Consider the following 24,599-nt stretch of genomic DNA (forward strand, 5'->3'; position numbering starts at 1 on the left):
TATTTCTGAGATACTCGCATGTATCCGTCCGATACCTGCATTGAATTTGCTTTTTTCATTCATTTTTCTCGTTTTTAGTTTGTGTGTTTTATGAGTGTTTTTTTTTCTGTATTTCTCTGTATTCATTTTACACAATTCCCAGGCCTAAGACGGTGCCAGTTCGCCGCTTGGTACCTCGTAGCACCCGGCATCCCCCGAAAACCCGTCCGGCTCCCAAATAAATTCGTAGTAGTTCCAGCCGGAGACGGAGCCGAAATCCAAAGCCGGGTGCCAATTTGCGAGTCAAGCTAAGCGCATCTTTCTCTCTTGTTTTTCCATTTAGCTTAGCTACAGTTGAGGTGTTTATAGTCGGCGAAAAACCCCGATCGTAAAACTTGAAAGCGCCGGACCCTTGAGTAAATGATATAGACGGACTAGTACATATATGTATACACAACTAAAATTTTGTTTATGATTTTTTCGTTTTGTTTTTGCAGCGATAGATTTTCGCTTATCTTGAAGAAATGATTCTTAGAAATTTAAAACTGCAATATTTCTAGAAAAATCTACAATATAGTTTCCAAGTTATCTGTATATATATTTTAACTGATTCACGAAAAGAAGATTAAATTAAATTTAGCATTAATGAAAATAGGGCGTGACAAAGAGGAATTAACTAATTTTCTAATCAAGTAACTAATCTAAGACAAAAAAAAGAAAGTCTAATGACATTGAAACAACAATTTGTATATTATTTCTTAAACCGTTTGACAAGAATTGATAAGTCTAATCATATAAGTCGCCACCTAGACTACAACTAAAATGACCTATTCGTTCAATTTATTTTATTCTTATCACTTAATTAAATTCACTAAAAGAAATGTAAAAGCTGCTCCAAATATATACGAATATTAAAAACATTTATGAGTTTTTAAGGGACACTATAGCAGCAAAATATGCGATTTTAATGTGTATTTAATAAAAACGATTGTGATTATTAACTTATTATTGAAACAAAACACCAAGACAGTAAACTGGTTTATCAAAGAAAAAGGTTAAGAAGGTAGGCCAAGAACGTGAATAGTAAATTTGTTTATTATTAGGCCCGGTCATTTGGGATAGGGAACAGTTGAAGGCCTTTCATTTGAGAAACCTGAAACTTATAGCTGGGAATTTCTAGATGATTAGAATGCTGATTTCTAAGGCATATCAACAACAGCTGTAATGTTATCTGTAAAAGTGAAATCCAACGGTGCTACCCACTCCAGACCACATTTTCAATTGAATCGCACAATCAGTGATGCAATGAGGAATGAATTTGGATGTTCATTGTGCCATGCAAATTAGAGGACCCACAAAAAATACAGTAATTAATAATTGTGGTAGCAACAAAAGAAAAGACAAATAAAAGCCACTGGATTAGCTGTGGGATGATCGCAATTAGAGGGATGCTGTACCCCATCTCCACTTTCAGGTTGCATAAACACAAACAAAGAAAGCCACTTTTTTTATTGACTAATCACTTGAGTCTGACCAACTTAAAGAGCGGTTTTATTTGGTGGGTTGCCCGTTAGTTCGTTGGCTTGTGACATTTTAATCATAAACCCTAGGAATTATGCAATTAACGAAGAGAGTCAAAAAACAGATCTTCGCGTTACATAATACTCGAGGCAGGTCCACTGTTGGGTCACCAAATAGATAATAAACGAGCATCTAGCATGATACAAAGCTGTGGCGAAGAAACAAAACCAAAACAAAATCAAAAAGCCAAATGGAGAGAGGAGTAAACTGGTTTGCTGCCAACATGGCGTATGAGCAATATCCTCTATTAACAGAACAATTTCAAATACGGATCATCAGAAAGTCTTATCAATCAAGACCAGCCTTCTCACTTATATTGAAAGCAATTCCAAGAACTGTTCAAGATAATGGACAATTTAAGCAAACAGCAGGCAGCGGCAGCTGTTCCAGCAATCAAGATGAACGCTGACTATATAGCATAAATAGTCGTTACTATATAAACCGCCCCCTGGTATTCTGCATCTGTATGGGCAAGTGCAATGCTTTTGGCCAGCTACAATCACAATGGAAAAATTACAAAAAGTGCTACAAAAACTTAATGTTTTTTTTCGTAAGCTGCCTGAAGTGGTGCAACAACAACTGAACAACTGAACTGCAGCAGCGCTGCCGACAACTTTTAAGTCGAGGAGCAAGTTATACGAGGTCCACTCCGGTTGTTAATTTATGTGTGTGATTGTGTTGGCGGAGTTGAGCGAGTACCTTTAATTTTTAGTGTGTCGCGAGAGCTTTTTTTCACCATACTCCATAATACCCTACTCATCGGTGCGGCATATCGGTATTGTATTTACATAACTTTCCAGTTTCTGCTTCTAAACCACATTAGCTGCGTCTAATTGCGGGAATGCCTAACAAATCGTTTGGCCTAAAATAAAATAAGACGGTTCTCAAACAACAAAGGCTCTATAAATAGTTGTGTGTATACAAACCATTAAATCATTTAATATAATTTTATTTTTAAATTCAATTTAATTCGCGTTCGGCTAATTGCTGAGCGTCAACGCACAATCCCGTGTGTAGCTCAATGCTACAGTCCATCTCAGCCGAAAGCTTTTTCTGTACCTGAGCTCGGCTCCCAAGCAGACAGTCTTTACTCGTTAAAGAAAACTTTTTAAATTTTTAAGATAAAATAAAAATACAATTTATTGAAAAATTACCCAAGTTACATCCACTTTATTGCTGTCAAGCTTCATTTAAATATATTTTCATCTAAATCTTTTGGTTTTTAAAATATAGAAGAAAATTTCCCAACTAGATGAAATAAATAATAATGGTTTGAAAGTGGTATTGGTATATGAATTTTTATATTGATGTTTTAAAAACGATTTTTACCCTATTGCAGTGGGATTTGAACTCAAAGCCTTAGACCTTAAGCTAAAACAAAAATTTTTTTTTTACCAAAATATATCAATTATAAAGCTGTTAAATACTACGTATGTTTTATAAAAAACGGTTAGCCTAACAAATACTTTTTGCTCTGTGAAGGAGTCTTTTTTATAGTTAAAAAAAAAACATTTTAAATTCAACAATTACATTTAGTGAGCTATTACTGTACCCGTAATTGCATGAATATAGCACAAATGTATTAGTAAGCCAGCCAGCCAGCTTGAGTGTGTTATTGTTGATCTTTTTTATATTTTTTTTTTAGTTTAACTTTTGTTTTTCGTTCGTATTTCAGCTTCGTGTTGATCGTGCAGCTGTATGTAACTGTGTGCTGTAGATTTTGTATCTCTGTATAAGAGACCGCTCTGCTGCAGTCGCAGTCGCCGTCGCTGCCTCTGCCGGCGTCACCGACGGGTACGAAAAAAGTTTTAAATCTGGCAGACAAATCTGAAACGAAACGCGTTTGTGGCTTCAGACGGCGAGTGGCAGTCGTACAACAAAGACGTAGTACTCCAAAGTTTCCAGAGGCCAAAATCCCCCCTACACAAAAGTTGGTCAGGCAACTTTTTCAACCAACAAACCCGCAGAGAAAAAACAACGCTCAACAAATTCCTTTTACTTTTCTTGAATTTTTGGAAAATCCTCTACGTAAGTGAAGGAATATAATATACGCTGGATAACTAAAGCAAGTGAAAAGTGACGAAAGAAAGTGTTTAAGAAGAGAAACTGTGCCAGAAATTGAAATACGAACTGTTATCCTTGCTTGGATTTTACGTTCCTGAGTTGCTGAGAGTTAACCGATTGTTCCCCAATATTTTGTAGTGCTATAGATGACCGAGAAGGATACTGTCTCAATGGCTACCGTGCAAATGAAGCCCGACTATGCGGCTAGCGAGGTCTACAGCACCGCCAGCGAGCCGCCACCGGTGAGTACAGTGAAGCCCCGATCTATTGGCTCCGCGCTCTGTGTGTGTGACAAATGGCGAGACTAATTGCAAGCAAATTCCTCATTTTGTCCAGCAATTATTTGCGCTAATTTTGGTTTTGCACCGAAAAGTAGTAATGAGCCGGGAAATATTACGTTAAACGAGATCTAGATCTTTTGCCTACTGCGCATTTGTTTTTTGGACAGAACCCTTTTAAATACAGCATATCGGAATTAAATAAATAAATAGTAATGAGATTGTTATGCAGAAAATAATAATATATAGAGCCTTAGAATTCCATTTGGGTTTTATTATTAAATTGCTTGTGGCTTTGCTAGACTTGATTAACACATTCATTTTAAAAGGAAAAATACCCGAACGATCTTTAAGAAACGAACTACATTTTTTATCTGCGCAGTTTATATTTTCTTAGTTTAGCTGACCTGTTGAACGTTGATTGGCCAGCAGCCAAGTGGGTTAGAAAATGCCAGGGTCACCCTTTGACTTATTGCATCCGCTGCCGTACCACAGAGCGTATGCGCAATGCGGACTTTTTCTGCACGCAGCTGCAAACGTGAGCTGCATTTTCACCAAATCAGTCTGCACTGCATGCATAAGCAATTTGCAAGCCCCCCATTAATGTGCAATTTAAAAAAATTATTATTGTCTGACAGGCGAGAGGGAATCACATGCAACGTGAGCGGCCTAAACAATTTTCTACGGCTTGACATTTCCCTGGGATAGTCCGTTGTCGTCAGTATCTGCAAGATACAAGACACAAGATACACTTATATACTTTTGCCTCACTTCTCGGCAAGGTGTGAATGGATCTGTGTATCCGATATGGTTGGACAAATAGAAATCCGCCTCAATCCGAATCTCGGAGAGCTCTAATGCTTCAGTCACGACACGCTAATAACGCAAAACCTAAACAAACACAATATCTATATAGGCTGCGCCACCGAGTACTTTGACTTGTTCAACTTGTTTTCCCTGCCATACCATATATATACGAAATTATTAGATCTCTGGCTGGGATAGTGTATGTGGGTTCATTAAAAATAAAAATTTGCATAAATTGCACTGTACATTTTGCATTTGACATTCAACAGTCAGCATCCGCATCAGCCATAAAATGATTTGTGCGGTACCATTCACGCGAGGGTTTTCCCCTCCCATTATTATCGCCTTACCAGCGGTACAGTGAAAGCAAATAGTTAGTTAACCAGTGGCGAAAAATGAGACAAAACTGATTGGTTAAGTCATGAAAATACAAAATATTTGAACATTAAAAATAAGTGAATTGCTTAAAAAAATAAACTCAAACCTGATAAGCTTATTGATGTAGAGTTAATGGAAAGTATTTGAATAGCTACCAGTTTTTACTGCATTTAAAAACGCATTTAAAAGATCTTAATTACTATAAACCAAGCCAATGACTGCGTATTAAAAAATCCATTAGAAAAACCATTAGGAATACAAATCGGTAAATCAGTAAAGTAAATAATTATCATTAGTATTTACTGAATATAAAATATATATATCTCTTCGATTTATTAGTAATGGAGAGTATAATTAATAATGTCTCCCTGTAATTAGCAATGTTTTCGTATTGAATTTAGAAATGGTTTTTTATAGATCTCAATTACTTCAGTACCAGCCAATGACTTGAATTTGATTTATAGAGCCAATGGCCTGACCTTTCTAATAAATCAGCAGGCCAAAGCCAGTCCATCAATCAATAAGTTACTCAATACGTCAATGGCTCTGTCTTAGCCTTCATAAATCGACCCTTGGCCAAAAGCTTTCCCTTTTGTGCATTATTTACCTTTAAGTCATATGTGTTAGGTTTTTACCTCAAGTACTATTAGCGACCCCACACAAATGCAGTACAATCTCATTAACTTTTTGTCTTCTCTTGTTTTTATGTACTTTTCCCTTAATATACGATATATATGTGTGTGTGCAAACAAAAACCACAAAAATCGTTTTTCATTCGTTTGTTGAAAAAATGTGAATGCAAAAAAACACAAATCGGAACCCGAAACCGTGATTGACAATATGAAATTTTCTTTATTCCCCCCGCACTCGCCACAACACAAAACAACACTCAAAACCAACCACAGATGGGATTTTTTAACTTTAATCATCAGGTTTGTCGCTCAAGTCTTTTGTCTGCACAAAAATCTTCACCAAAAAACGAAAAACGCAAAAAAAATTAAAACCTCATCAAGTAGAGTAGAGTAAAATAGAGTGCCAGGCGATCCATTCACTTCCACTTCACTTTGCCTGGTGTTGATGATGATGATCACTCACTCCGATCGTAGCTCACTCACAATTCACTTTCGCAACTGCATTTTGGGGCCACGCCAGCCACGCACGTAAAGGTGTTAACAAAAAACACAAAAAAAAAAACCATTGCACATTTCGAAAAGATATAGATATAACCGAGAAAAAGCGGCCTCACCTGACTGCACCCACACTCAAGACGACTACTCCTCGACTTCGTCTTCAGTTTTCTCTTGGGCTTGCCATTTCCTCAATTTCGCGGTGGGCTTCCTGTTATGCAATCCAAGACCCCAATGCGGAATACGTATACGTATACCCAAGCACTTTTGTGGATATTTCTATGCTGCGGCTTTTTGCATCCACTTGTAAATTTTTGCACCTTATGCGGAAAGCTTAAACATTAGTCACGGCTTAACTTTGCTGGCAAAGCAAATATTTGCGATGATCTAAGTCGAATAAAGCATTTTATAAACACTTGCCGAAAACTTGAAAGCCTTTAGCTCACTTATTGTTTATTACCTCATGTCGCATCTTTTAGCTGACTTTTGAGCCATTTAACCATTTAGTCATCTCTTTCTACCAGAAAACTTCTGTAAATACTCTACCTTTTAAACATAGCTACCATTATAACTCGCTTCAAACTAATTAATGAAGTAAAATGAAATCGCATGCCCCATTTTTAAGAAGACTAAGATCTAATATTTATACTTTAAATTCTTGTAAATTAAAATTTTACCTTTTCTGCACCCTGCACTTTTATATAAATTCTATAAAACTCGAGCATTTTGAAGGGGAAAACGTGCTTGGCCATGTTAAAGAGTATTTTGTAGAGTAAGGTCGACGCTTTTACCTGACCCCCAAAAAACTGACACACAGAGAGGTCATAGACAAAAGAGCACGTAGAAATATTAAATTGCATATAACAAACACACATTTAAAGGTGCATTTTAGAAATATCATGGCTAATCTTGTTTTTTGTACTTTTTTAGGCCTACAAGCGTCAGGCGAATTCGGTGAAAATTGCCAAGATCACCGCCTTCACCATCATCGTTTCGTCCTTCATCCTGGGCTCCTTTATCCTGGCCTCGTCGTATCTGGACGCCAAGGCCTCCTGCAGCCAGGTTCAGGCCCTCGATTCGGTGCTGGAGAAGGAGCTAATGCTCGAGACTCTGCAGCAGGTGGGCAAGGTAAGTCCAATATGCATACACAACTTATATACCAATCTGTACAATCCGTCGTGCTTCAATGATCCGTTGCCATGGCAGATTAGTATCGTGTTCGGACTCTGGGTTTTAAAATTACATAGTTGGGTAATAATGGCTCGCATCGTTTGGCTGCACACGCCACTGATTGGAGTCAACTCCCAAAAAAAATTCGAATATTAAGCAAAATTAAATATAATTACCGGAAAAAGTAGGTACAATCTGTGGTAGCCGAAAAATATTCGCTATTCGCGTGGACTAGGTGTAATTTTCCTGAAATGTTGTTGACTGCACGCGCTATTAGTTCCACGGTATCGCAGACTTGTGACAGGCACTGTAAGGGGTATATTTATCACGAATTGTGATATGCGATATATATATTAAGATTGAATTTCGTTCAGAGAAAATTTTAAACAATTGCTGTAGTATTGAATGGAAAGTGTAATTGTGCCGTTTTATACATTCGCTGGTGTAGTTTTAAATAGACATATATATATTACTTTAAATAATTTATGGATTGCTCTAAAAATAAATGTACCGTCTATAAACTAATTAAAAAATTGACAAGTCTGAGTGAAAAGTTAATATATAATTTTTTTACATAAAATATGTTGGCTGTAAATCACTGAGACAGTTATTGGCAAATAACTCTTGACGTAAACCAGAAAATAGAATTAATCGTTTCCTAGACATTTCGTTATATACAAATCTATCACATGCCAACACACCTTACCACATACCTGCCAATTTGATCAAAAATGATTGAATAAGCACCTCTAACGCCACTTCGCATATTCACATGTAATGGCAGAAAACAAATGTTCAATTGTGTGCTTCCTTGAGAAACTTCACGCATGTAACCGTAACCAAATGGCCATTATAAAAATAAGTATCAACTTTATGGACACACCATAAAACGATGGATATGAAATGGCTGATAGATGATTGGATGACTGGCCAAAGAGCATAATTCAAACTTAATGACTTTCGGCCAATCATTTGCATTCGTGTCATCAATATTCAATTAGCCGATATGGAAAGTGAAAAATGAAACAAATTATATCTATGCAAGACGAGGGGGGAAAGGGGGGCTATATACAGTCACTAATGCTGTGATCAGGTTATTCAACCCGCCGCGCAGATGGCTTATGTAAACGAATGAACGAACAAACTCAGCGAATGCAACGATAAATTCAATCAAGCGAAATTCCCATAATTTGACGCTTAAGTGGACACCAAAATGGTGGAGTTCGCATTTGGAGCTTGCGACATAATAACCAGAGAGCAGCAGCCGCAGCAGCAAAAGCAAACAATTGCGAATCAAATGCCAGACAAAGTGAAAGCAGCAGTCAGTAGTAACAAAAAACATGTTGCAAGCCACATACAAAAAAAAAACAAAACAAAAAATCCACTCAAGCGGGCGTGGGCGCAGCAATTGTTGCTGCTGTGTTGATGTTGCTGCTGGGTTGCTGTTGCTGCTGGGTTGCTGTTGCTGCTGCTGCTGCTGCTGCTGGGGCATCCGAAATGCCAGAGATCATCAGCTGAAAGAGCAGCGGCAACTAGAGATGGTCGGAAAATCGTGAAAGTGAATTTTTCCCCTATGCAAGTTCCCTTGCTCAAATGAATGCAATTGTTATGTGATCACCTGAAAAGCCAAGCCCAGTAAAACCCCCTAAAAATGCACCTTTTTATAAAGGCTCATTATTGAATATATGATCCCAATTAATTTGATTGTGCTGCTTTTCAAGGGATAAGAGTGAAAGCTACCAATTGTAAAGTTATCTAATGAACCATTGTTCCAATGAAGTTTATAATATTATTTTTTTATTACAACTAATTAGGGACTCAATGTTTATTACCTTAGGTAATGTTTAGCTTGGAAAAATGTTATATATCCCAATTACACTTTCTTTTTAGTTTAGTTGCATTTTTAAGGTATAAAGTCATAGAAAATTTGAGATTTGAAAATAAATCGATGTACACACATAAATTAGATTTATGTTGTTTAAGGAGTTGTTCACATTTGTGAAGTTGAAATATACTCTTAAATCTATAAGCAAATTTTGAAGCCCTATAAATATTTACATAATTTTTAATTCATATTTTCGACATAATTGGAATATTTTAAATTTGTACAAAGAAAAAAAATGAAATGTGTAGCCTCAATTACATTTTATGCAAGTTTTGAAATAAATTTTCCCACGACCGACTGATCTTTTGGCTTGCAGTTATTTTCATTGTGCCTGTGGCTTAAATTAACCATTCAGTTAAATTTAGGTTTAAGTAGACAAGTAAATATATTCATAAGAATATATCTTGAAATTTTAAAGCTCCTTCCTTTTAATGGTTATTTCGCAGAATCCAAACGGAGTTAATAAATCCTCCATCTCTTAAATGCAATTCCATACACCTCCGTTTGCGTTGATATCTGCGACTGATGAAGATCTTCTCACGTGGCCATCGCTTGCAACAGCCGGGCCATAATGCAATTTTGCTGTCATTTTTGTTTTTCTTGCTTTTTCGTTGGTTTCTTTTGCCGGCTGGCGCCGCTTGGCACCAACCGAAAATAAGTAACCGAACAACCTTTCAGGCAAACATCCCAGGCATCCAGCAAAAAGCCATCGGCGACTGAGAGACCAAAGACCGAAGACCAAAGACCGGAGTTCCATTGTGGTTTTGGCCATTGCCGTTGACTGTTTGCCATTTAAGGCGAGTTGCGCGCCTGAGTCTTTCGTTTTTGTTTTTGGTTTTGTTGGTTTGTCGTACTTTGTTTTGTATTTTTTTTTTTTTGGGACAAAGCAAATGCTTTTTGGCCTGACGATTATGTAATGTACCGACATACAGGCAGCCAGCACATAGGTAAATATAATTTATCTGCTGTTGTGCAAAATCGTTTGGCACTTGGACAGAAGAGGACAAAAAAAGAACGTTAAAAGACGGGGAGAAAAAACTTATTATGCTGGCTAAGCAAATGGATATTTTTTATGGATGATTTCCCTAAAGAAATTGCCGTCAGCCGCCTCTAGAATTACAATTGACGTGCGTCAGTCAGCCGGGCTATAAATAAAAGTTTTGCAAATTAAATGCCTACCGTCTGACTTCGGACGGCTGTCTGTCATTTTAATTGCACAGAGCGTTCAATTTGTAATCATTTAATTGTCATCTTAATGCGACTCGAGTCGATTCCCCACATGTCCCTCGCAATAAACAAATTAGGGGCAAACAAATGTTCTCTTTGTATTATAATAGATCTTATCTCCAGACGCGCCTGGCCTTGAAATTCAACTACGAATGCGAAAAACAAACAATCAAATCGAGCGAACTTGTTTGCTGAACTGGTTGGGTTTGGTTTCGATTTCATTTTTTTTTTCTGCTGTTTTCCTCGAAAAGTGATTTTAAAGTGAAATTTTCGGATTGTGTGTCACCTGGCCTGGGAGCACATGACTCAGGTTTGACTCAGTTATTGGTCCATTTTGCATATAGACAGGTTTTTGTTGGGATCTGTATCTGTGGCTTTTCTCAGAAGCTGTGGAAATATTTTGTCATGCAACGACATTTCTTTTAAAGATAACCACTATTGGCAATACAGTACTTTTACAATCTGAAATTGTAGGCAATATAAGACCTTAAATTCGTTTGGTAATTCCAAAGATCCATAAATTGCATCTAATTTAATAAATTGGACAAAAACTTGTTAAGTATTTTGACAATGTTGTGACAATCTTTTTATGCTCCAATTTGAGCACAAATTACTCAATTTGAAGGCCAAATAAATAACTTTCAGCACCATTAAGTGAGATTTCCTGTTTTTTAAGAATCATTTGAGAATCTTTAAAATTAAATACATAATTCAACCATATAGAGGAAATCCGAAGAGAACTTGTCTGAATTCAATGTCAACATCTTTTGTCAAGTACACGGTGACCTGCAAAATAAGCCATCCACAAACCGGATATATAAGGCATTATCCAAATCACCTCTCTCCAACTGCGACTACAATTCCAGCTCCACCTAACTCCCCCTCATTCGGAGCTCGGCATTAATGAGGTTCATATAATTTAAATTTATTTTTCATTTGCTTATTTATGTGGCCATTGTGGCTGGGTATGAATTTTGCTTAGCCACGATCCACTGAGATATAGCCATTTGTTTGTGTGTGCGATTATGTAATTCCATTGCTGTTCGTTGCTGTTTTGTTTGGACTTCTCGAGCCGCAGCAACAACAAGTTTATACCGATGGCATTTTACTTTTGGTTTCGGTCGTATGTAGGTTGGGGTCACATCTCCGTCGGGCAATTGACTGCGATGACTGCCACCGGGGTCTGCCCCTCATTGTTTCGAGCACGAAGAGCAGGCAAGAAAACCAGCGAAAAAAAGAGTCAAGAAAATAACAAAAACAAACTCCACAAAGACACTCAGTTTGGGTTGAGGGCCCAAGCAACTTTGTCAATTTTCGACAAAACGCTGGAAAATTGGCGGGTGATATAAGCCAATCTCAGTCTTACAATTTGCCTTTGGTAAGAACTGGAAATTGCAATGAATTCAGTTAGGGAAATGACGTAAACTTATAATAAGCTAAAATGATTCTGTCATGTGAGCGAAGGCAAATAAAAAAGGTTATAAAGAATTCGGGGAGATGTGAATAGGAATACCTAAACTTAATATAGAAAACAAATTGACTATAAATAACAAAAATTTAAATAAATAAAACTAACAAAAAACCTATTTTCTACATTTTTAGGAGCTTCCACGCGCTGAACCTCTCCTGGGATCTGCTGGATCTGCCGACGACTCCGAGCTGCAGAGCCTGGAGCCCGAGAGCCGCAAGGCTGAAGCCACCCAGGATGCCGAGGAGCACTCCTCCGACAAGGACAACTCCTACTCCGATAGCGATGAGACCGACGAGCTGCAGAAGTACCCCGGCAAAATGCCGCTCGAGCTGGACTTGAGCGACCTGGCTGCCGCCATTCTGCGCAACAACAAGAGGTAAGAACGAAGAAATTAAATAGATAGTTAAAAATAATATAGTTAGGAATGAAATTTTTATTAAGATAAATAGAAGAACATTTCCCTGGATTAAGCTTTAAATCCCTTCTAAACATTTGACTTAACGAAAAACTTAAACGAAATCTTTGCTGCAACAGAAATGTAGTGAAGATTTTATTTTGAAACACCCTGAGAAGTCCAGAAAAGTATAAAAAGTATTTTAAAACAAACCAAAATCGAAGAATTTCTTTGGCACTCCAGAATATAGGTTACCTCTAAAAATATTTGTTTTTAAAAGAGAACTTTTCGTTTTAGTTTTCCCTATAACTGCTATTGACTTAAATTTTGTATTATTCAAGATTTATATAATTTATTTTTTTTAATAGATATTGAAATAGATATTTAACCTATTTATCAAAAGGAATACATCATAACCCCAATCCTAATCCTTCGAAAATTTGCCCCTTTCCCCCGCAGATCCCGCATGAACTGTGTGGTGGAGCGCAAGCACGCCGAGGAGATTGTCGACTCGCCCTCGAAGACGGTGGCCCTGCCGTTCGGCGTCAACCTGACCACGGATCCCAAGAAGGCCCGCATCACCGGCGAGCGGATCTCGATCTTCTGCGACGGCGGCGACGAGAAGGACAAGGAGGAGAAGGAGGCCAAGCGCCAGCGCGAACAGGAGGAGGAGGACTCCGACGAGGATGCCGAGCCGCTGCGACCCATGTTCATTCCCTTCCAGCGAGTGCCGATTCCCTTCGGACGCATTCCCGACCAGATGCCTCTGACCCACATGCCCCAGAGGATGATGCCCCCGGCCATGCAGATGCAGCAGTTGCCCCAGCAGCAGCAACAGGGACCCATCATCATCCGCCAGCTGCCTCCTCCGTTCCAGCACCTGCCCATGCGTCCCCCAATGCCACCACAGGTGATGCAGGCTCCCCGCATGGAGTCCTCGGAGGAGATGCAGATGCCCAAGGTCCAGACCCTGCGCATCCACATGCAGCAGATCCCCTTCCGCGAGATCCACGTGGCCGATGATGTGCCCGTCCAGATTCCCGCCCAGCAGCGCCAGGAGCAGCAGCAGCGCCAGGAGATGCAGCACCGTCAGGAGATGCAGCAGCGTCAGGAGATGCAGCAGCGCCAGGAGCAGCGTGAGATTCCCCAGATCCAGATCCAGCCCATGCCCTTTGGCATGGCTCTGCAGCGTGTGGGCATCACCGCCGAGGATCTGAGGAACATCCAGCGCATGGCCGAGGATCGCATCACCGATGAGCTGCGTCGTCTGGCTGCCGAGGAGGGTGCGGAGTCCAACGAGGGCAGCGATGAGGATGTCTCCACCTCTGCTGAACAGGCCACCACCGAGGCACAGACCACGGGGCAGCAGCAGCAGCACCAGCAGACCAGCCAGCCCGAACAGCAGGAGGATCAGCACCAGGAGGTCAGCCAGGAGCGACAGGAGCCGCAGCAGCAGCAGCAACAGGAGCAGCAGGTGCCCCAGATGCGCATCCAGCGCCTGATCCTGCAGCCGCTGCCGGAGCAGCCCCGTGATACCATGACCCCGCCCATGCCCGATCAGCCCCAGCAGTTGCCCTTCGGTCGCATGGTCTACGGCCGTAGTCTGGCCCAGCCCGTCCGCATCCCAGTGCCCATGATGCAGGCCATGGAAGGAGGAGCTGTTCCCGAAGAGTCCCAGCGACCTCACTGTGAGTACCAACCATATCATAAATAAAGATTACACTTAAATGGAATAAAACGTTTTTGTTTGTCCCTATTTTATCTTTAAAAGATTATAAATCTTTAAAACTTTTGTTGGCATTTACTTATCTATCTATTTAATATTCCACATATCGATTCCTATTCCAAATATAATAATCTCAGCTTTAAATGTACCCATCTGGTTATAAAATAATCTTTGGAATAAATACATCTTAAATCTTTAATACTGAAATAAAAAATCGTTAAAATAATTATCACAGAATGAATAATTAAACTTTAAACCTGTTTTTGTTCATTGATATACCATTAAAAGATCTAGACAAATGTAATTAGTCAAATGAATATTTATGCCTCAAATTTAAGTCTTCAAATTAAATCTCAGAATAATTTACTTTGAATTACGTATCAAAACTGATTTATTAATTAATCGATCATTAACGTAATTAATCTTTGGCTCATTAAAAGCCAGGATTAAATAAGAAAAAAATGTATTGAAATTCAAATATTTATATTTATGTATTTTTGTTTTCTTTTATATGACGATCATTTTATCATTAGCAAATTAATTTCTCCATTCTCAGTCGTCCAGCCTCGTTCAGTTTAAGTAACAAGAAGACCACGCCTGTGATTGCTGCTGTGCGAATCGAATCTCGACGAGAGGGAAGAAGGAGAAGAACTAGGAGAAGGAGTCATTATGTCCCCAACTAAACCCGAAGAATCTATTGAATTGTAACCGAGTCGTCTCGATTTGTTTTGTTATTAAAGCAGCTTTAAAAAAAAGTAAAAACCAAAACTAAATCAAAAAGTTTTATACATCCTTTCAACCCTTTTTGGCCTTCTTCTAAAAAGCTTTTCTATATATATCATATTTTTATATTTTATATAACTGCGTGTATAACATTCCAACCAACAACAACACAAAAACAGAAAGCAATCTCTTGTGAAAAAGAAAATTGAGAAAGTTTTCCAAATGTTTTTTTCTTTCAGTTTTTTGAATTGTCTACAGTTTTGTTTTCACATTCACACACAAATAAATCCGATGGAAATTTTTGTACATAAATTATTATCGTATTTTTAATTAATTAATTGTCTTGTGTAGTTGTTAGTAAATTAAGAACGATGCTGAAGCTGATCTGATCTTGATATAATCAAATTCCAAAACCAACGACAGCAAAAAGAAATTTGTACATTTTATTTAAATATATATACTATATACACACACACATTTTGAAGCGAATAAAATTGTGGATAATTGGAAATCAAATATGAAGTCTTCTTGTTTAAATGTGGGAAATGGAAAAATTATATTCAAATGAGATTTCACTAGTACGACCAACTAACCCAAGCAGTACATTTTAAAATCACCTGAAAACTCATTTTCCCACAGGGTCGACAATATCTTTTGGAATGCATATTCTCTGAAACAAGAATTCATTTTCAGAAATAAGTAAGTGTACTGTTGAACTCCTTTCGAACTTTAGCATCATTTAAATTTTATTTTATTACTTCTAGACACACCTTTGTTTTTTTAGATATCGCTCAAATCATACAAATTCGCAAAAATCGAACAATATTTATTTTTGTATATGCTTAAATCTCCCGCGTTTACCTCGTTTTTACATTTTTGTGCTTGTCTCTCGTTTACAGTTTATGTATGTATATAATATATATATATATTGATCAGTGTAAGTTATATGTTTGTATATACAGTTTTTGCACGTGCACGAGACAGGGTAATAACAACCGATGTCAGCGGATTCCGTTGGCTCAGCAAGGATGCGCAGTGTTGTTTTGTTTTTTTCTTAATTTTCTTTACAATTACTTTTTGTATAATATATATATACTATATATGACTAATCGTAAGTTGCATTGACAAGTGGGGTAGATAGGGGTTCTTTTGATTTTAAGGGGTCTTTTTGGGTGGGGTGATGTACAATACGTTTTCGTAGCGCTTTCTCTCGTTAAAACTAAATTCGTCTAAGCCTTAAAAACAAAACACACGCTTGAATACAATTACAGTTCATAACCAAAAGAATTATGAAGGAAACATATGCGGAGCTGGAAATAATATATATGGATCTAAACACACAATCTTTGTTCCTGGTCGGACTCACTCATCACTTGTATCACTGATTTCACCGATTTAGTCAAGTTCCCTTATCCTTTTTCTCCGCCTGCTCTGTTCCGGTTTATCTGATTTATAGGATGTAAAGCTGTAACAACGCGAACGTAATTCCGAAATAAGGTATCTATCATTATTAGCACTTCATCTCTTCGTTGACTATGACTACTGGGGTGTACTAGAGTGGGAGGAGATGATCCTCTAGCCATTCTCACATTGGTGACCCTCGCAGTTGCCCCAAAATATGCAGTTCCCGACGCCACTGTAGCATATAAGTGAGACGGCCGTGAGGAACACCAAGCTGCAGATGGTACAGGGTTTACGCTCCAGGAAGAACCCGACCAGGTACAGCACTATGAACATCACGTGCGTTTCCATCAGGGCCGGATTTGTGGGTTTCGGTATCAGTAATACGGGTAGCAGGCATTGCAGGCAATACATTCTGTGTGCGGGTGGGTGCGTGTTTTCTAGGGTTCTATTAGCGAGTTGACGTGGTCTTCCTCGCAAAGGCCTGCAAAAGTAAAAGTCCCAGGAAAAACCCGGGGGGTCGAGGTTAGTCTTAATTGTTCTATAATTACTATCAACCGTAGTCCTGGGCAAAGACCAAAAACGTCAGCAGTCGACGAATCTGTTGTCACTGGTCTTTTGGAGTTATTTACTGCCAGGATTACCTCTCCTTGGGCCTCCTGGCGCTGGGCTCTCAATTTTCAGCTCGTTTAGTTGCTCGTTTGTTGTGCGTCGTTTAAAATCATCACATATTTACCCAATGCTACCAAAATTCTCTAAACATTGTATGGGTCGGAGTGGTAGTGTTGCCTAACGCTCGATTCTGGTGCGTTGTTATTGCTGGTTCCGCGGAACCAATGGAATCAGTTGTGGGGGCGGTACCACTTCATCCCGCAAATAATTTAAATTTAAACTGTGGTATTATTTATAGCATTAGGAATTATTTATTTATTTAGAATAAGCAGATCGTTAGCGTCGATCAATGCAACAAATCGAAATTATAGCTCATATATTTTTTATATTTTCATAGAGATAAAACAACAAAACTTTACACAATGCAACTAAATTTTTGTAAGCCCCAGGAAAAATATGTATTACCATGGACTACTTAATCATATAACTACCAGAAAAACAAACGGTATGTAAATGCATTTCAAATTTGTATATACGAGTTTCCTAATTTTATATTTGATTCTAAACGGAAGACATTTTTCGTAAGCAAATACATAGTTATGTATTCAGATTGATATGCAGTTTATAGCTTAACATGAAACATACCAAAATATTTATATACATACAGCTTTAGCTTCTCATATGGCAGCGGTAAATAAACATAAAATAAAGAAACTATCCTATCCTATATATGTATTATACATTCCAGTAGAGAGTGTTTTGATATATCGAAGGAACAGTAGCCAACGGAAGCAGGAAAATCCATCCAGCAAATCCAGATATATAGAGGACAATGGCCACCACTCGTCGCCAAAGATCCTGCTGCCACAGATCCTGCAAATCTGGGAGACCCATATGATTGCAAAATGCGTGCACCAGAATCGGAGCCACGACATGACCCGTCCGAGCAAATAGAAAAGCGGAATAAAATCCAAACAATGTGGTGTAGATGAACTGGAACAATCCTATCAATAAGGCAGTGCTTAGCTCCACTCCCAAACTCAATCGCTCGGCTATGTGATGCAAATGGGCCACTCCAAAGAAAAGTGGCGTTATAAAAACGGCGACCAAGGGTGAAAAACTCTGCAGGATCAAGGGCATCATGCAGGCTCGGAACACAAACTCTTCGCTCAGCGGAGCCATTACATGGTTACGCACCCAGATGATACTGTTAAAGGATCCTCGCCAGTAGTCAAGATCTGAAATATAAATTAAGGAATGAGTTCTGGTTTAAAAAGGTGCAATTTTATAACATAAATTCATTCTGCATTTTCTTTATAAATATTTTCTCGACTAGTATAAAGCACAAAGACGTAGTCTTTAGCAGGGAAAACTATTTTTTTTAGAATTAGTAATTTAAAAAATAAATAATACTATTCTAAGCTGACTCATTCTGTTGTTAAATGATGTTAAAAGTAACGAACAAAATATAACATTTTCGATTTCAAAATTTAAAAAAAAAAATTACTGGAATTCGAAAATTTGTTACAAACCAAAGTAGGAGCGTATGGACTCGTTCTGCATGTTGACAAATATGGGTCCCAGGAAGAGTAGTACCGTTAGACCGTAGGGAATCACCACCGCCTGCCATAATCCTTCCATGCGGAATCCCAGCAACTTAGGAAATGGCTCACGGCTGAGGAGTTCCGGCGATGAGAAGAAGTAAACAAAAAAGGGGGCCATCACCATAACTATGGATACACTGGCGAATCTTCTCTTGATCGTCGTCGGATGATCCCGGTTGTGTTTTGTGCTCCAAACGTAGAGGCTTCCCACGTAGAGGACCGCCAGTACAAAACAGCAGGCCACCGAGGTGACCACTGGGATTTGGGGCAGTGATTCGTGTATTGGATGGTTCTCCATGGTAACTTCGGCTGCCATCTCACTCATGTTGTTCATTTAATTTAGGTTATTCGTCATTGTTCGGTGACTACTTATTAGCCACAAAAGTATACAATGCCAGATGAGATAAACAGCTGGTGGCCGAAATGTGACCGTTAATACTAAATACGTCTCGGTATCTTTTATAAGCCAGGCTAACACAGTATTTACAAATAAAAATATATTGATAGTATAGGTTTTTCATTAAAAACTACAAAATAACGGAAAAATAATTGATTTAAACAATTATTTTAAATTCATTAACAGAACAGAAGATCTTTCAAGATTTTCCAAACACAAATAACACACCATTTTAAAGCAGGTATTAGAAACTAATTGGGTGTTAAAACTAATGTAGATTGTTGTCTCTAAATCTTAAAAATTGTTTGATTAATTCGTTCCTATCCAAAGGCAGTTATCAATTAACATTTAAATTTTAACTGATTTTGATTGTTAATATTCGCGGTATATTCAATCACTCCTTAACAATTTTAAGCTCACTTGGTCACATTTATTTGTGATAAGCATCGTGCGGCGACTTTTGGTTGTGTTTTTAAACAATTATTCCCGTAAAGTGGAACGGCCATAAAAATAAATTGATAAAAAGTTTAATAAGGGAGCAAGTTAACTCCGAAGTACCGCCAATATGTCTTTTCTACTGAAAGCAGCTGCCACAGCCCGTCAAATCGTTCATAAGGTTTCCCGAACATATGTTCCGAACTCTTCACAAAAGAGAAGTTGAGTTGTTGACCTTTGCCTTTGCTTTGTTTATCTTTCGATGATAGGTACCCGTGCGCCATCTGAATCTCCTGGAGTTTCAGAGCAAGGATCTCCTCCAGAAATACGGAGTAGCCATCCAGCAATTCAAGGTTTTGGATAACTCCAAGGCAGATACAGAAGTCGTCAAGACTTTTGGTAAGTAGAGGAACCATGCCGGGTGTTTATGTAATCTCTTGGCTAATTGATGTTAAATGCTTTTTCAGAATGCCCGGAATATGTGGTCAAGGCGCAGATTCTGGCCGGTGGACGTGGAAAGGGCACTTTCGATAACGGTTTCAAAGGCGGCGTTCATATCACCTCAAAGTAAGATAAAATGCGTCAGTTTTGATTTTCACAGTCACAGAACAAGTTTAAATTGCCTATATTTTAAAATGTTGTCTAAGAATAATATTTACCTTAAATCTCTTTTTTTTAATTTAAAAAGTATGCTGGATTTGATATTATTAATTTTTTTGTTATAGACTTAAATATTTTTCTGAACTAAAAACTAAAAAAATATGATAAAAATTTCCTTGTTTTTGAATTTTTAACATTTAAAATTAATGTTTTGCCTTCTTTTAAGGTTAAATTAGATATTTTTTAGTCGAAAGCTAACAGCAAACCCAATAAGAAAAGTGAAATGATCAAATTACTTGTTATATTTTATATCTGTTTGTGAAACCCAGAACAAGCTTTAAAGGAAAATCAGATAAGGCGAGCTAATATAATTGTTTGTACTTTTGGCAGCAAGAGCGAGGTGCTTTCGCTTACCCAGCAGATGATAGGAAACCGGCTGATAACGAAGCAAACGCCCAAATCGGGAATTCTGGTCAACAAGGTCATGGTGGCGCGTAGTATCAACATAACCCGGGAGACCTATCTCTGCATCTTGTTGGATCGCGAGCACAATGGACCCGTGTTGATTGCTTCTCCCGCTGGAGGCGTGGATATTGAGGCAGTGGCCGAGGAAACCCCGGAGAAAATTAAGACTGTCCCGCTGAGCATTGATAAACCCATTCCGGAGGCGACGCTCTTGGAGGTGGCCAAGTTTTTGGAGTTCAAGGGAGATTCAGTGAAGCGTTGTGCCGAGGAAATTCAGAAACTCTACACTCTTTTCAAGGCTGTTGACGCCGTACAGATTGAGATCAATCCTTTGGCGGAGACGGATAAGGGAGAAGTCATCTCAGTTGATGCCAAACTCAATTTTGATGATAATGCCCAGTTCCGTCAGAAGGATATCTTCGCCATGGACGTCACCGAGGAGGAATCTGATCCCCGGGAAGTAGAGGCGGCCAAGCACAATCTTAACTACGTCGCGATGGATGGAAACATTGGTTGCTTGGTGAATGGCGCTGGTTTGGCCATGGCCACCATGGACATCATCAAACTGAATGGCGGCGAGCCCGCCAACTTCCTGGATGTCGGAGGTGGCGTCAAGGAGGATCAGGTGGCCAAGGCCTTCGAGATCCTCACCGCTGATCCAAAAGTCAAGGGAATTCTGGTCAATGTTTTCGGCGGAATTGTCAATTGTGCAACGATTGCCAATGGTATTGTGGCTGCCTCCAAGAAGTTGCAACTGAATGTTCCATTGGTTGTGCGATTGGAGGGCACCAATGTGAACCAGGCCCGCGAAATCTTGAAGAATTCCGGTCTGCCCATTCAAACTGCCAGTGATTTGGATGATGCCGCCCATAAGGCGGTAGCTGCCCTTAATTAGGGAGATCTTCATCAAGGAGAGAATGTCTTCCAGATTATCATGACCCACATTAGCATTTACAATGGATAGGCCTTTTAAATCTAAGTTTAAATCAACAATATAATCAGAATATGTTATATTTTACAACTGAGTTTGTGTGTTATTTGGGTTTAATAGGCCCTGTAAATGAATAAATAAATACAGGCTCTATGGTACGCATATTTAAATTGTGGATCATATTTTTTTGTAGACTATGAAAATTCCATATAGCAATATAGGGATGCCACAATTCAGGGAATACCCTCCATATATTTATGGTATATTTTTAAAAATAAATGTTATAATGCGCGGTATATTTTGTCTACTTTAACGCGGTCACACTGCAGTCACACCCAAACAGCCAGCAAACCAAACAAACAACGAGGAATCCAGCAGATTTTCCATAGAATCTCCCAACCAAAGGATGCAAAAATCATCCCACATTGCACGCGAAGATTCCCAGGAGCACCTGCCCACCAGACATACTCAAGACATCCACACGGTGAACATGAAGAGGCGCACTTTATCCGGAAGCTGTGGTGTAGGCGTCTTCGTGTTTGCCTTTGCCTTCATTGCGATTGCATTTGCAACGCCCAGTTGGTTGGTCAGCGATTACCGCATCACAGGCGCCAAGTTGGATCGCCTGGGATTGTGGGTGCACTGCTTCAGGTCGCTGGCGGATGTGAATGACAATAGCCAGCGGAGGTTCTTCGTGGGCTGTCGCTGGGTCTACGACCCATTTACCACTGGCTACGACGAGATCCGAGGATTCCTGCTGCCCGGTTTCATGATAGCCACTCAGTTCTTTTACACTCTGGCCTTTATCGGGATGCTACTGTCTGCCATTGGAGTACTGATATTCTTCCTGTGCGCTGGACCGGATCAGAAGCACTTCATCACCCTCATCCGATCAGTGGGCTATGTGCTCCTGGGAGCCGGAGTAAGTGCGGCCATTGCCGTGATAGTATTCGCTGGATTTGGCAACCGGAATGGCTGGATGCCGGAGCATGCGAACAATTGGTTCGGTTGGTCCTTCATCCTGGCCTGTGTAGGCACAGTGTTCACCCTGGTGGCAGCCACGTTGTTCCTCACTGAAGCTCATGTGCAGCACAGGAAGCGAATTCAGTTCAAAGAGTCCCAGACGCGATTCGAGTTGGTGCGCGGATAGTCGCTGGTGAGTACTTGGCCATATCCAAGTCGGGGTCAGTGGGTTAACCTTGTTGCATTGTTTTTTTTCAGTCGCAGCAACTGGCACACATACACCAAGGAAAACACAGAAACTACGAGCAAGTTAAGAGCAGAATAACACAAAAACATTCCGTCCCCACGAAGAATTCTCACCCTAAGTATCACAGTCGAACTTCTTTAAGACGAAAATTCCCAAGTCAAAATTTCAGCAAGTAACAAATTTCATACGTTATGATCATAAGAATTTGAAATTCTGCAATTTTTAAGATACAATTCAATTCTTTAATTTAAAGAAGTTTAAAAACACTTGAAAAGTTGTATAAAGAAGAAATGCCAAAAAGCAATGTTTATTTTAACAGCATACTTTTAGCCACATTTTAAAATAACGTACTACAATTTTTTTTCCTTTTCTTTTACAATTTTATTTATGTTAAATGGTTAACCATAAAGTATTTTAGCAAAAAAGAGGAATTTATTTATTTTCTCTTAGAGTGCTTGACTCTCGCCTAATAACTAAAAACATGTTTAATTTAAAGAAGTTCGACTGTAAATATAGTTTATAGTTCAAAAAGTTTATGCAATTGACAGCCACACCGCATCACATTTCAGTTCTTGGTACTTATTAATCATCCATCCAATCGACCAGATCAGTTCCGAACGAAGACTGAATGTTTTTTCGAATGAAAATCGCATCTACCGCACAGCTACCATCAAACGAGGACGCTCAACCTTATGACTCATGTTCATGTAGAGTATTCTACAGTATTTGCATATCAATTTTCGCTCAATTAACGCCCAGAGACAACCGCCGTCCCCCCTCAACAATTGCATCTACTTATTTTTGCAAAGTCGCAGGCTAGCTGAAACTAGCAACGAAATATTACACTCGTGCCTTAATTAGAGAGAACTATTTTGGTATAGTTCATAGTGCCTAAAACAAATTATTGTTAGATACCTGATCGACCGACCTGCGATGAACTCCATTGGATTGCATAAACTTCTGCTAAGCTAGAGCGTTAGATTAGTGACCCAGAGAAAGCTAAGCGAATTCCGCCCATTATCATTAAGACACGAACATTCCCTTTTATACTCGAATATTCCGCACATGTGTACCTTCTTTTAAAGGTACGGAACAATTAGGTCTGTATTAGTAACTATTTGTCTTTTGCACAAAATTTGTATTTGTAACATATTCCAAACCAATAAGATAGCAATGTTTTAAAAAAAAAATACAGACGTCTTTTACCCCCATATACAATAATATTTGTAACATTTTTTATGTACAAACGACTTTTAGCTAAAGCGAAGAATAATAAAGTTTTTATTGTATACAACAGCTGAATGCATCTTTTGAGCGGGTTCAAGGCAGTCTGGGGTCCAAGCTGAGACTCGCAACAATGAATCTCCTCCCCAGTCACATTGGAGCATTCGACTTAGTTTTCCCATGGCGTTTGCATTTTGGGAAAACCAAACAAACTTTTTGTTGTCAGTTTGTTAGCAACTGAGGCAATGGAGTCGGATATGCATCAGTTTACTGGAGTAACAATTGATATGCCAACGGATTGTGGGCTGCACCATGTGTCAACTCAACGATTTCGAAGTTACCTTTTGTGCTGAATTATTTGTTAATGAGAAACTTTTCAATGGTAAAGTGTAATTTCTGCAAGACCAAAATCAGTTTTATATAAAAAAGTGTAGTTTATTATTTAAATGCTATTTATTTTATTTTTTGTTTCCTTAAAGAAAAAGCTATTGATATGTGTTTAAAAATGTATTAAAAGTCGTTAAACGTTAAAAGATTGAAACATTTTTTTCCGAACACTTATTTGCGTTCCAAACAATAAGACATTTTCAAAGAGTACCTGTCACCTCAAAAATGTTTTTTAAAAAAATAGTTTTCTTTAAAAACTTGAACTAAATTGAATAATCTATCTTCGACAAGGGTAACTTTCAAATGTCTTAAGCTCATGACATAAACATACTTGATTAATGGTTCATTTAAAACGCTACGGAATAAAATATATAATCTTCGACTGCTTTACCTTCATTCTTACGTTCCAAAAACCCATAAAACTATTAGATCATTTTGTCAACAATATCTGCCTGGACTCACTCTGGCACTTAAAAAGTCTTTTAAATGGTAACCATAACAAAATGAAATATGTTAATTTGTC

At 38.6% G+C, this 24,599-nt stretch overlaps 5 protein-coding genes across 6 annotated transcripts; 3 read left to right on the top strand and 2 right to left on the bottom strand.

The window, feature by feature from the left end:
- Positions 1-3,389: 3,389 nt before the first annotated feature.
- LOC108047334 (putative uncharacterized protein DDB_G0271606) lies at positions 3,390-15,326 on the top strand. Of its 2 annotated transcripts, XM_044457604.1 has the most exons (7): positions 3,390-3,588; positions 3,763-3,866; positions 5,993-6,019; positions 7,145-7,342; positions 12,099-12,343; positions 12,821-14,049; positions 14,644-15,326. In XM_044457604.1, exons 2-7 carry the CDS (start codon positions 3,771-3,773, stop codon positions 14,664-14,666), a joined length of 1,818 nt encoding a protein of 605 aa, XP_044313539.1. In that variant the 5' UTR covers positions 3,390-3,588; positions 3,763-3,770; the 3' UTR covers positions 14,667-15,326. The 2 variants fall into 2 exon arrangements, with proteins under 2 accessions (XP_044313539.1, XP_016982959.2); XM_017127470.2 differs by lacking the exon at positions 5,993-6,019.
- A 289-nt stretch (positions 15,327-15,615) lies between these two features.
- On the bottom strand, positions 15,616-16,999 carry LOC108047341 (bladder cancer-associated protein). Its single transcript, XM_017127485.2, has 2 exons — positions 16,856-16,999; positions 15,616-16,695 (listed from the first exon to the last, which is right to left on the bottom strand). Exon 2 carries the CDS (start codon positions 16,623-16,625, stop codon positions 16,386-16,388), a length of 240 nt encoding a protein of 79 aa, XP_016982974.1. The 5' UTR covers positions 16,626-16,695; positions 16,856-16,999; the 3' UTR covers positions 15,616-16,385.
- Positions 17,000-17,337: 338 nt separating this feature from the next.
- LOC108047322 (CAAX prenyl protease 2) lies at positions 17,338-18,842 on the bottom strand. The gene is made up of 2 exons (XM_017127439.2): positions 18,356-18,842; positions 17,338-18,061 (listed from the first exon to the last, which is right to left on the bottom strand). Exons 1-2 carry the CDS (start codon positions 18,759-18,761, stop codon positions 17,559-17,561), a joined length of 909 nt encoding a protein of 302 aa, XP_016982928.1. The 5' UTR covers positions 18,762-18,842; the 3' UTR covers positions 17,338-17,558.
- Positions 18,843-19,258: 416 nt separating this feature from the next.
- Positions 19,259-21,425, top strand: LOC108047320 (succinate--CoA ligase [GDP-forming] subunit beta, mitochondrial). The gene is made up of 4 exons (XM_017127435.2): positions 19,259-19,440; positions 19,529-19,658; positions 19,727-19,826; positions 20,250-21,425. Exons 1-4 carry the CDS (start codon positions 19,390-19,392, stop codon positions 21,217-21,219), a joined length of 1,251 nt encoding a protein of 416 aa, XP_016982924.1. The 5' UTR covers positions 19,259-19,389; the 3' UTR covers positions 21,220-21,425.
- A 150-nt stretch (positions 21,426-21,575) lies between these two features.
- On the top strand, positions 21,576-23,761 carry LOC108047337. Its single transcript, XM_017127480.2, has 2 exons — positions 21,576-22,411; positions 22,477-23,761. Exon 1 carries the CDS (start codon positions 21,662-21,664, stop codon positions 22,403-22,405), a length of 744 nt encoding a protein of 247 aa, XP_016982969.1. The 5' UTR covers positions 21,576-21,661; the 3' UTR covers positions 22,406-22,411; positions 22,477-23,761.
- Positions 23,762-24,599: the final 838 nt, after the last annotated feature.

Source organism: Drosophila rhopaloa, unplaced genomic scaffold (genome assembly GCF_018152115.1).
Source record: "Drosophila rhopaloa isolate 14029-0021.01 unplaced genomic scaffold, ASM1815211v1 contig_163, whole genome shotgun sequence".
NCBI lineage: Eukaryota > Metazoa > Arthropoda > Insecta > Diptera > Drosophilidae > Drosophila > Drosophila rhopaloa.

Coding starts and splice junctions, on each gene's coding strand:
- LOC108047334 (XM_044457604.1), top strand. CDS start 3,771: ATGACCGAGAAGGATACTGTCTCAATGGCTACCGTGCAAATGAAGCCC. Junction 6,020..7,144: donor TTTTTAACTTTAATCATCAG/GTTTGTCGCTCA, acceptor GTACTTTTTTAG/GCCTACAAGCGTCAGGCGAA. Junction 14,050..14,643: donor AGAGTCCCAGCGACCTCACT/GTGAGTACCAAC, acceptor CTCCATTCTCAG/TCGTCCAGCCTCGTTCAGTT.
- LOC108047341 (XM_017127485.2), bottom strand. CDS start 16,625: ATGTATTGCCTGCAATGCCTGCTACCCGTATTACTGATACCGAAACCC.
- LOC108047322 (XM_017127439.2), bottom strand. CDS start 18,761: ATGAACAACATGAGTGAGATGGCAGCCGAAGTTACCATGGAGAACCAT. Junction 18,062..18,355: donor GTCCATACGCTCCTACTTTG/GTTTGTAACAAA, acceptor TTTATATTTCAG/ATCTTGACTACTGGCGAGGA.
- LOC108047320 (XM_017127435.2), top strand. CDS start 19,390: ATGTCTTTTCTACTGAAAGCAGCTGCCACAGCCCGTCAAATCGTTCAT. Junction 19,441..19,528: donor CCCGTCAAATCGTTCATAAG/GTTTCCCGAACA, acceptor TTTCGATGATAG/GTACCCGTGCGCCATCTGAA. Junction 19,827..20,249: donor GGCGTTCATATCACCTCAAA/GTAAGATAAAAT, acceptor TACTTTTGGCAG/CAAGAGCGAGGTGCTTTCGC.
- LOC108047337 (XM_017127480.2), top strand. CDS start 21,662: ATGCAAAAATCATCCCACATTGCACGCGAAGATTCCCAGGAGCACCTG.